General features: G+C 34.5%; 1 protein-coding gene across 5 annotated transcripts in view; it reads right to left on the bottom strand.

The window, feature by feature from the left end:
• The window catches only part of LOC149805888 (long-chain-fatty-acid--CoA ligase 1-like), a 109,016-nt gene that overhangs the window by 53,693 nt on the left and 42,491 nt on the right, over positions 1-12,832 (bottom strand). For all 5 annotated transcript variants that reach the window (XM_089950637.1, XM_089950639.1, XM_089950641.1 and 2 more), the window contains 4 exons: positions 7,485-7,558; positions 5,801-5,878; positions 1,587-1,721; positions 119-201 (listed from right to left, as the gene is read on the bottom strand). In XM_089950637.1, the coding sequence (XP_089806763.1) occupies positions 119-201; positions 1,587-1,721; positions 5,801-5,878; positions 7,485-7,558 (370 nt within the window). The remainder of the gene's footprint in view (positions 1-118; positions 202-1,586; positions 1,722-5,800; positions 5,879-7,484; positions 7,559-12,832) is intronic.

Raw genomic sequence — 12,832 nt, forward strand, 5'->3', positions numbered from 1 at the left:
GAAACAGAATCCATCCAAAGTTGAAGCTTAACAAATGCTGGACATTGCAGCTAATTTAGCTCAAATTTTTTATGACATTTGATCATTATGTGTGACAAAAACATCTAACGTGTCATACTGTTTGATCTCTCTTTCTTTGGCAGCCAAAACCCAGTTGAGTAGCATGGATTTCAATGAACTGCCTTTAACGCCTGCTATAACCTGGAAATAAATAAATAAATAAATCTAACAATGCAATTTATGCCTCACAAGTCAACATGTACTCTGTGTTTCAACATGATCTTGGCACAAAAACTAACAATTTACAATAAATCAATTGCAAAATTTTCAAGATGGCCATCAATGGGTGAGGGTTTGATGCAAAAGAGGGTACCATTTTCAGATATGATCAGCCATACCCTGTAAAGATCTTTTGAATGAAAATCCCATGTCAAAATGTCCAACAGTTCCGGAGGAATGGTAACTGCAAGATTTTTCGAAACAGCTAACCTTAGAGAGATATGTAATGTGAAACTGACTCATATTTATTTAGGACCAACAGAATGAATTCGTATCTGCCAACTTTCTAGACAGTGGTAGGATTTTTTCAGACTTTATGCGAGGATTTATGGTTGCTAGGCTGGTAATCACAAGCTGTCTACATAAGTGACATCTTACAAAGAATAAAAATATACCTTATTAATACATTATCTGGTTCTAGTAGCATCTTTACATAGCTGTAAAATTAAGTGTTGAAGAAATAAGATGATAAATATTACTAAATTATTGATACTCTGAAATTAAACTGTTCTGACCATTAAATAATGATGAATGATGTCAAAAACAAAAAAGCTATGTCTCTATGAATGCAAATATTCATTGTCTTTGTATTTTATTTTTTTTGTTCATTCTTATGACTATTACTCTATTAATAACACAATTATTAATACTAATTGTATTTATATTGTCTTATTCATTTTATTTTATTTAAGTTTTAAAAGAGAAATGCACAGAGAAATGCACCAATTATAGTATCAGATGTCGTCTCTTGATATTTTCAGTGATGTTCCTCTTTTCCAGATCAGCAATTTCAAACTGAGTTCTTGGTCATAATATACAGTTACTTCCCTTGCAAATATCCAACCAGATGTGCTTTCAACAGCAGCTAATGTGCAATTTGTTCTGTGCAATATGCAATAAAACCTATTAATTGCTCATCAATACCTTGCTGAAGATATTAGTGCTTTCCAAAATCTTTAAAAGGAGACCATACAATTATATTTTAGTAACACTTGATAATCAGCCCTCCAGTTAATCATGGCTGGATATTTGGAAATTCATGTTTTTCATATCATGTTTTTTGTCAGTGTATTTGGGAGCTTAGAAATCATGTTTTCTTATGACCCAGTGTTACTTGGCAGGTATGTGAATGTGCTTGTCATATTTCATGATAAAGGTCATAAGGGTAAAGGCAAAATGGAGTTGAAGACTCAAGATGGCCACAGTGGTAGTCATTATCAGGTAAAAATACCCATTGTACAAAATATATGTATTAGTATTATCTCATTAAATATTTAATACAGCTGTTATACTGTGTTATACCATACCTTATCATACATTCTGTTCAGAAGTCTAGGTACTGTTGGAAAAACTGTTGGTTTAAGGGTCTGCAAGTCATCTGTCAAAAATTGTACATCTCCCTGGGAAAACCCTATTCTGGCTCCATGCATAAACAGCAAAACCTGTAAGAAAACATTAATTCTTTTGATGTTCTATGATTGCACTTTTATTGACAGAGTACCAATTTTAGTGTATTTCTTGGTTGCAACAAGCCACAAATTCAAAGACCATATGAACAATTGCTGAAGACAAAAGCACCATATTCCACATCCAAGGCATATTCATAATTTTGAAATACAAAATTGATGAACACATTTACCTTGGAAGAACCTAACATATGAATAAAAGTTAATTCACACTATACCACAATTCTGAAGAAATCTAAACATGTAATTTACCATTCTGATTGGTCAAACATAAAACCTACATAACAAATTGTGAGACATGCTGACATCATTAATTTAAATATGCTGATGTTCCATGTGATTATCATTTTATTACATTGTCAAAAATGAATAAAATTCCAAACTTTGTCACAATGGAGATACAAATGTACTATACAAAGGTAAAAAAAGGAGATTTCTGTTTACAATTATTTTGCATTCTTCCATTCCCAAATGCTCATATTTGTTATTATAAATTTCTACTGCATCATTTACAAAGAATTGCATTTAAAAGTTTGACCCCCACAATAGCTGGTGATTGTATTACCAGTCCCTGATATCTATGCAGAAGTAATGTAGCATTTAAGCAAATAACTTGCTTAAAGTAGAGATTATAATGTAGGAAGTTTGCAATAGGTTATCAAATGAACACTGATCCATGGAAACTTATAAAACTAAAAAACGACTATTGCATTACCTACACTCAATATGTTCATTGATAGATCACAAGAAAACAGTTATATGAAAGAAGTGTGGTCTCTGTGTATTTACTAATCACTGTTCTATTTAAGCATACACTGTAGCCAGGGAAGGCATTTAAAAAAAAATATTTGCCAGGGTACTAAGATTTCACATAATGCATATTAAAATGATAAGAAAATTCAAAATTGCATCTATTAGTGATTACCCCACATCAAAAGTGCCTTCCCTGGTTCCCACATAAGTTTTACTGGAACAGCCCTAACTTTTATAACACATGTTATATATGCCACACGTTATATATGCCACACATGTTATATATGCCACAGAGAAAAAGTATATGCATCAGATCCCTATTCAGAGTCAAATATTGACACTTGCTGTTTGAAAATAAATTGCAGTTCTCTGAAACAGTGGACCTCACTTCTTCAAATGTAATTTATTATATCACGATTTACTACTTTGCATGTTCTACCTGATATTTACTTCTCTTAATTCTCCATCATAAATCTGTCAAGCAAATGTTTAATAAAATATTCCAGGTCTGACAGTTTATTCAGCAGATCTGTATTTCTGTGTCTTTCTTCTTTTAGAAATTTATAACAAATGAAAAACAATAGTTTGTGTTTGATCTTAATCTGTGACCATATACTGCACAAAATCTGTGATTTTTACTTGAAATAACTGTGCAATTAATACAGGTCAACATTGGCGGCCAGTCAACAAACCAAGCCTTAGTCAAGTGAGGTGATGTAGTCAGAAATGTTCTAACAATATAACTCCTCATTAATTTTGATATTTCAGGAATTTAGTTTGGGTAAATTTTACTGGAGAAACATATTTTATCTACACCAAATTTACTAAAAGCATGAAAATTAACATTTTAAAACTTTTCTCCATTAGTGACCTTTAAGGATTTTGACGATATAAATACATGTATAGTTCATTTTCTGGCTCCCTGTGTTTGCAGGTATAGCCTAATTTACTCTAACGCAAAATTTATAGGACTGTGTAAAAGAGTTGTCTAGTGAAATTGGTCAGAGCTGCATCAACTAGAATAAATTCAATGTATTCAGTGGAGATCACTTGTGGCAACACGTGCTTCTGAAAAAGTCAAGTTATTATTAACATTTATTTTTTTGGGCATCAATTTTAATGATTCAGCCAAACTAACATTTTTGCCATTACTTCACTTCATCAGTTGTTTCCACAGAAGGATTATTGTTCATGTGAACTTTAATTTTTTTACTTTTAGTAACCACAAAATGCATGAAAATTGGTACCCATCAAAAAGGAGTAAATTCAAAGTAAGCAATGAATATCCAACATGAGGGAGAGACAGAGAGAGCCAGAAAGATTGATATGTAGTGTGACAGATGTCTGGGAGCAGTAGGGGATACAAAATCTAATAGTTCCTGTCATATATCCAGCAGGAAGGTACACATACCACTAGCCTAAAAACTTCACAGGAAGGTGCACATACCACTAGCCTAAAAACTCCACAGGAAGGTGCACATACCACTAGCCTAAAAACTCCACAGGAAAGTGCACATACCACTAGCCTAAAAACTCCACAGGAAGGTACACATACCACTAGCCTAAAAACTCCAGATCAGCAAGGCTGATAAAGTAAGTGGCCTTTTATACCACAACCACTTCACTCCTCCCCCTTACATTAACATTCATACTTGAACAAGATCCAGAATCCTTGGACATGATCCAGAATCACTGTTCAAAGAGGTTAAATCCCATTCTGTCCAATGTGTCATCAGCTACTGAGAGTCCGACAAACCCCCAGATGTCACAGTTGGGGATGCAAAGTTTGGTGTAGTCAGGAAAAATAACCCGATTGTCTCTCACAGCCAGGTACACATACCATCAGACAAAAAGGTCCTGCCCAACTAGGCTAGTTATGTAGCAGCCTTGTATACCATGACTGGTACAATATGGAAAACCCAGTCAACTAGTTGTAGTGGCCTTATATACCTTGACCTTTACAGTATGGAAGGCCTTTTCAACTAGTACCATATATACCCACTTATAAGATGAGTCCATCTATGAACTGCACAGACCCAGATCTGCTGGTGCATTATGCACTGACCAATCTGGGTGTGTGCAGTTTGTTAGGAATAAACAGCAGAATAAACAACATTGACCCTGATCTGCAGATTCATTATGCTACAGATCAGTGTCTTAGTTGTTTGCAGTTAAGCTTGACTTCTAAGTGAGTATAGACTGTATGGCCTTATATACCTCAGCTGGTACACATTATGAAGGCTCTTTTCAAAAGCATTAACAGTGCTTATGTTCTGACCTTGATGATTACACTCTGATCTTTATGATTACACCCTGACATTGAAGATTATGCTCCAACCTTTATGATTACACTCTGACCTTGATAATTACACCCACTTTGGCAAAGACAAATATATACAATATAAGGTGCACATAAATAAGGTTTACTGCATACATAATACCACAAGAGTATAATTATTTAAAATCTGGGGACTTTCTTTCAACATGACTATAGAAGAGTACATACAAGTAATACAAGGTCAGCTGAACAAAAGCTCATGGCATACTGTTGTGAATACTCTATGCCACACAAGGGTAATTATACAATGCCAGGCCAAACAACATGCAATTTAACTGTCTGGAACCTGGCAACATAAAATACCAGACCATTCTCAATTGTGCCACATATGTAAAAAAAACCTGTACACAACTAGACATTCTACCAACCATTCATTGCTTGTGCGAAGAACTGTTAACAATTAGCTGGTTACAACTTTTTACTAATATCCATGATAGTACTTATGAGTATTTATTATTAACTGGCCACTTTCAACAGGCTGCTTAATTAGTATTAACTGGCCATGATGAACAGGCTGCTTAATTAGTGTTAACTGGGCATGCTGAACAGGCTGCTTATTTAGTGTTAACTGGCCACTTTGAACAGGCTGCTTAATTAGTGTTAACTGGCCACTTTGAACAGGCTGCTTAATTAGTGTTAATTGGCCACTTTGAACAGGTTGCTTGATTAGTGTTAACTGGCCACTTTGAACAGGCTGCTTGATTAGTATTAAAAGACCAATAAAGTCATAGATAGCAACACATTAGCACATTTTTATCATGTCATTAAAATTACTAGTATAACAAGAGCATAGAGATATTAATGAAAATAATATGAACACATACATAACAAAATTTGGAAAGTATTAGCAAAACAATTAATATACAGTTGCAATTCTGCCTGCAAGCATCCTACTATTTTCAAGGCAGTGTGCATTTATAGCCATTTGTCACAGAGAAAACTAAAAAAAATTGTTAAACCTCACCTGCATCCCCCTCTCAAACACATGGGCCAGAGGTAGGTAAGAGAGATGAACATCCGTTGAAAGCAACTTTATACATGGCTGTAACATAAAAAGGACAAAATTAACTCTGTTCAGAAAACAAGGTTGTTGTTGTTGGTTGCTTTTTAACAACATTCATAACACATTATTGACTATTAGACCAAAGATCATGTGACACAGGCTGCCTGTGCCTGAGATGGCATTCTATGCACATGAATGACTGCCCAATATTTTTTATACTCATCTATAATTTTTACTTAATACATAAAAACAAGACTATCACTCATTCTGTTATATGACTAACACAACTGAAACAAAAATTATATCAATACTTTACTGAACATTTTATATGTTGTTTAATGAGAGGCTGAAGCCTGAATACTGTGCACTAATACACAATACTTTATTCATATGGAGGTGCATGCATACATGGAGTGTATCTCATTCAACACTTAACAACACAAATTTGTAAAATATGATGGAATGTCATGAAGCCAATGTAAAACAATGAAACATTGATAATAGCTAAAAATGACTCAATACACCAATAGACTTTAAAGATACCATTATGAAAAGATGGGCCAGAAAATTTAGTCCAAGTTACAGTATCATTTTGATCGTCTCAGTGCTGCTGTCATGGTGACAGATAATTCTGAATGTGCAGTTTGTTTTATGATTGTTGCCATGGTATTGTGGTCCATCAAACCTCAATAATACCTCCAAAAATAGATTAATTCTGGAGTCACCTGTCTTTGAATAAATTCTGAGTAAAAGGTAATACACTGCCATTAAGACTGGATAAAAGTGCACTGTTTAGAAAGAAAAGTTGTTGACAAATACATTGTATCAAAGGTCAGTTTGATACTCTCTCTTGTATGAAAAGCAGCAACTTGGGATCACAAGCCATTCATTTTCAGTATTTGTATAAATCAAATCTTTTGATGCAATCAGATTCCTTCCTCTAATTTTGTACAATAGATAGCTTTATACGGATGCAAACTAGATCTACCAATTCTCCAGCACTGACATCAGGTAGAAAGGGTTACAGTCTTTGTCAGTCTCTGGTGGTCATCAAATTACAGTGCAACCCTGTTATAACGCGCCCCACTATAACGCAAATTCAGATATATTTTTTAAAGATGCAAACTAGATCTACCAATTCTCCAGCACTGACATCAGACAGAAAGGGTTACAGCCTTCATCAGTCTCTGGTGGCCATCAAATTATGACATGGTCAGCATTCATGTTCCCATAACCATTTTTATTTAGCCATAGCCCAAATAGTTCACTGAACATGGGAATGTGTTTACAATATAAGAAGCAGTTAATATTTTATTTAACAATGGTCAATACCAATGTTAAGCTTATGGAACTATTTATAAAGTATATATTAATTGCTAATATACCACCATACATAAAGAACATGGTGTAAAGGACTAATGTAAAGTCTATAGCACTGATGCATGCATGGAGGAACAGACAGGTACAAAGTGAATCCTATATACTATCTACATCTCAACGCAGGGGTATAAATAATACAGAAAATAAAACTAGGTTTTTAACACAACAGGCACCGACTTGAATGAATTCTATTTACATCATACAAAATGTATAAAAATCTACATTAGCTAGAACTGGCAAAGTGTTGTCAAAAATCCCAACTTACTTCTACATGAAAGGCTACAGCTGACACGTTTGAAATAATATTCCTGTGTGTCAACATGACTCCCTTAGGATCACCTGAGAAAAGTTAAAAAATATATTTTATTGTTTAGTCAGGAAAATTGAATTTTTGTAAAATCTAATCACTCTGAAGGCTATGCTGCAATAGAATATATTTATTTTAGGTAAATCAATAATTAAGGAAAACTCTGTTGCAAATGTAACAAATACTTCAGGATTTAATTTACTGTACCAAATAAATAATTACCCAGCTTGTATCAAATCTAGAACAAAGATTCGTTTGAGTTGATGTAACTTATTTCTTGTAGGTCTTGGTCTGTTGAGAAAGAAGCAGTTCCACTCCACCCAAAACGAGAATTGTTGATGAGTCGTACATCATGCAGACTCGTACAATACAAGGGGCAGTTCCCCTCATGTACAAAGTGATGTAAATTAATTTTGCAATATGGGGATTATTACTAAAAAGATACAAGATATAATTCTTGTAAAAATTATGAGACAATGACATCTGCTGCTGTCCATCCACAATGGTTACTCCCAACAACCTTCCTAGCTAAATGTTAAGAGTAATTTGATTGGGTCAGTTTCATTCAGTGGACTGAAGTGGATCATCACCCCATGGCTAGTGAGGATGAGCCAGGGAAGGTGTCATGGCTCCTACTACCTTGTGTATATCCTGCTATAATCTGCAGATCAACAACTGGGAAAGTAATATTTGTTAAGCAGCAATCTGATTTTGATAAATATAGTTTAGACATATCTGTCATGAACTGTCCAATTTTCATTCGTAAAAAAATCTTAGTATATGATGCAAACATAACTTTCAAACTTCATGGAAACTGCACATCCTATTTGTGTAAAATACATTTTTTGACCTGCAGTTTGACATGTCTTTTTATATTTAACCGATATTAGCAAGGTATGCATTACTAATTGATCTACAAAATACAATTCATACAACATGGCATCAAGCAGAGACACTTGAGCTGGAAACAAAGTTAAGAGAATGGACATTCAGGGTCCATAACTCCCCCTAATGAGGATGTGGGAATATTAAGAAAAAGCTACATGTCAAATTTGGTTGAAATTCAACAATCTTTGGTCAAGTAATTATGTGGAAACCATTATCAAGGGACAGACAACAACAGGATCATAATTCCTGTGTATGTTGTGGAATTATAGATAAAAAACCATACACACACACACATAAATATCTCTCTGTCTCTCTGTCTCTCTCTCTCTCTCTCTCTCTCTCTCTATATATATATATATATATATATATATATATATATATATATATATATATATATATAATGGAATAAAGGAAATCAATTTACATCAAGGTCTTATCAATACAAATGTGTATGTTAAATTTGGTTGAAATCCTCAAAAAAATCTTTATAAAGTTATGCAAAATTTGGATAAGAGAAATAGGGGCCATAACTCTTGTAAATCATTATGTGGAATTAAACTCATTCTAGATATCAACATAAGCTACATGTCCAAATATGGTTGTAATAAAACAATCACTGGTAAACCAGGTTCATGAGAAAATGCAATGACAGTATAAATATGTTGTTCAGCTATGACAGAGTGACTTTATCTTTGGTTTACTGACATGAGTTACACCCTAAGTCTTGCTTTCAATTAGTAAGATAATGCAATAACTGGTATTACCTTGAATAATCCATGACTGTGAAACAAGTCTAGTCACAGTAAAATTATCTTGCAGAAACCTAATTGTTGATGATAGATAAGTAGATGACTAGATGAATGGATGTAATCCTATACAACTGTGCTGAGATCATTCAGCTGACTCCTAATTATGGTGAGGCTGCTCATCCCTTGACAGAATCCTGGTCACATGATTGCTTTAACATTATAATTAATGTTTACACCTATTTATGCTTAGTACAAATCAACTATGAATGGTTAATAATGTGCAAAAGGGCTAGCTTCAATGGATTCAATACAAGTCTTGTGTAACCAGCTTTATACAAACCTTATTCATCTGAATTACCACAATTATGCTAGACAAGACTTTGAACCCAGTTAACTTTGATTCACAAGTACTTAATTTATATCTTGTATAAGCACTTACAAAATTGAAAGTTTTGAGTAAACATTTTGAAAATGTTGAAAACAAATAGAAAATTCTGTGTAAAATTTACAGAACAAAATTGACAAACTCTTTTGGAATATATAGATTTTTTTATATAATTCTCTGAAGTCCTTTCAATGCCAACAAAAGTAATACAAAGGTAAAACCATTTAAATCTATAAAACATTAAATCCAAATGCAAATGCCTGCGATAGTAACTTATGTCATGTACAAGTGACTTGCAGTGTATGCAGCAAGCTCTCCATCTGCGGTTCTCTTTGGTCATTAATTAGTTATGCAACATGATAATCTGAACATAAGTTAAACTCTTGCTATTGCATGTTATAAAATAATTAAAGGCTAATCCTACTTACTTATATTCCCTTTTTGTCTCTGAATTAACAATGCCATTGAAAAAGCAGTTTGACCCCAAACTCAAAACACAGAACATATGATAGCAGTATAAATTAAGCCAACTACCATGGAGTGATCATATGCTTTCAAAACAAAAATAGCGGTATACATGAATGATTCAGGGAAGTTGATTAATTAGTTAGCAGCAACAGTTAATAAGATAAGATTATAACACAACAGTCATTAAATCTTTATTTTGTAGAAAACAGAATATTAAAAGTTTTCATTACTGTAAAAAAGCACGCTTATGTCATCAAAAGAAGGTGAACCCTGTCAGCTTATATTCTTCATATTTAAAACCCCATACAAGTGTCCTTAAAACTGAAAGAGGGCTAAAAAAAGGCACCTAAATTATACCAATTATAGTATCAGTCTATCTCAACGACAAATTTGCCTTGGAGCAAAATGTCTTCATCTTCATATATGAGAATTCAGGATCACTAAACTTCAACCTTTAGCCCTGTTTTGGAAATTCTAAAAAAGCAATAAGGTCCATGATGTTAAAAAATTTAATTTGATTTCAGATTGCTCAGAACTGGAAGATTCTGATGCATAGGAATCACCAAACCATGAAACTCCCCAGCAAACTCCATAGCTATGTTCTCTTAACACATTCATGGGATAATGAAGATGAAGATGGGCAAGGTTTATTGTCTTTCCAAATATATTAAAGCTGTGTCAGATTTTCAAATACAAGATTCAGCTGGATATTTTCCCAAAGTGCACTACCAGGTTATGTAGCTGTTAACAGGCATACAAGTCCAAACTCAAAAACCTCCATACCATGAATGTGCAGAGAATGGTCGATTGGTTGATTTTTAACATCATTTGTGACACTATATGGACTATAAAATTCCAAGGAAAAGAGACTTAAGGTCCTTTCCTTGGACACACACACATGCAGTTATACCATGAATTCCATAAATTATGAGTCTGATACTGGTTGGAGAACATACTTGTGAGGTTTTCTTAGCAGTGTGTCTTATTCAACAGGCTACTTTCTTTACCCCAAGTACTTGTTGTTGTTGTTCTAGGGTTTAACGGCATTTTTTAGCACAAGATAGGCTATACATGGTAGCCAGTATAATTGGTTGAGGAAGAACCCAGGAAAACCCCGGGAAGAACCACCGACCTACGAGAAGCTACTGGCAGGCTTTCTCAAGTACCAACATTAGCTGAGGCTGAGACTCGAACTCACGCAGATAGACCCCAAGTACTAGCCATCAGCAAAGTATTGGACCCGTTGATGGTGACAAATCAAGTAACTGTACATAGAGAAAACTGGCAATAGACACATGGATGATGGACATCATAGCAAAATATATTCCACCTTGTGGTGAAACACATGAATAAAAAATAACAAAACTTTTCATAGTAATGGATCCAATAATGAATTTACAATATTGATAAAAACAAAAACATTGCTTGCTATTAACAAGAAAACATGTGCTGGATGTTTGTAATTTAGATGGAACTGTTGTGTTCTGAAAGTCAACTTTCCAGGCCTATACCTAGGTAATACACATGGTATACTCTGTCATCTCACCAGAGCAGAGTCGCATCATGAAAGTATACCATTCTATTTTAATAACACAAGTCTCCCAATTATGTATAGACTTAAGATATCTGAATGGTCAATTTAAGTCAGATTTAAGTTTCAGCCAAACAAATCACCAAATTAAGTCCAAAGTGAAACCCTGTTGCTGAAAGCAAATATTTTTCATGAAATTATGTTGCTCCTGATCCCATTTACATTAGAAATATAAGCTCTACTACCTCCCAAAAGATGAAAATACATTTTTCATCCCCTTGCCACAGCAGGGTGACACTAGTTTTAAGCTGAGTGGAACACCATGAAAGAGATGCTCACATTGTGGGGAGGATGGGAGAGTATTTAATTAACATGATCAGGTAAGTATTCTAGGAGAAGCATCCTTTACTGAACAATTCACTTTCTCCTTTAAATACATTCCACAATCACATTAATGTTAGGAGAATTAATAATAGGCAAAGGGGAAGTAGAGCGGCCTACTTATACCTTGAGATGCCCTCGAGGGAAAAAGATTGGATTCCTTATATGATGATTCTCCACATGATGGATAGCCCTAATTTGCAATAAGCACAACTGGAGACAATGTGGTCTACATCTGGGAAGAACAAATAAATTAACTCTTCTTACCAGATAAAATCTCCAGTAAATCCAGTGACAGCAGCTTGTCTTGAGGCTGTGCTGATGTCAGCTGGGTCTAGCAGTTGCCTGTGTGAGTGAGACTGGGCTTACCAGAGTGTGATGCTGTAGAGTTAAATCTCATAGGCAAACCTTGAGATGGTTGACTGTATGTGCCAGCAGACGACACCAATGATGTCTCTGAAGAAACATTACAGTCGAAGGCTTGCAGAGATTACTGTGATCTCATTAGCAGTGATTTTCATGATGTGACTCTGTTCTGGTGAGATGACAGAGTATACCATGTGTATTACCACTGGAAGGAAGATATATAAGGTTGAGGTGGATGAGAAATTCCATACCCAGATGGACAAACTGCTGGGATGGACAACTGGACATTTCCCAACTGGTCAGAAAAGCAAGCTGATTTAATAGGAATACAAGATAGTTCTTACTCTTTACTAAAATTGAAAATTAACATGTTTCTGGAGAATGTCACTGAAGTTTGCTGCCATGGAAATAGATGAAATTATATGGAACAAGGTCAAGGACTTATGTTCAAGCTTAAAGGGAGAGCATGAAACTGAAAACAATTCCCTCAGTATGCGAACCAAAAACATTTCTGTGAGGATGGATGGATTCAACCATG

This window comes from Sinohyriopsis cumingii, chromosome 2 (genome assembly GCF_028554795.1).
Source record: "Sinohyriopsis cumingii isolate HCF-2022 chromosome 2, ASM2855479v2, whole genome shotgun sequence".
Taxonomy (NCBI): Eukaryota; Metazoa; Mollusca; class Bivalvia; order Unionida; family Unionidae; genus Sinohyriopsis; species Sinohyriopsis cumingii.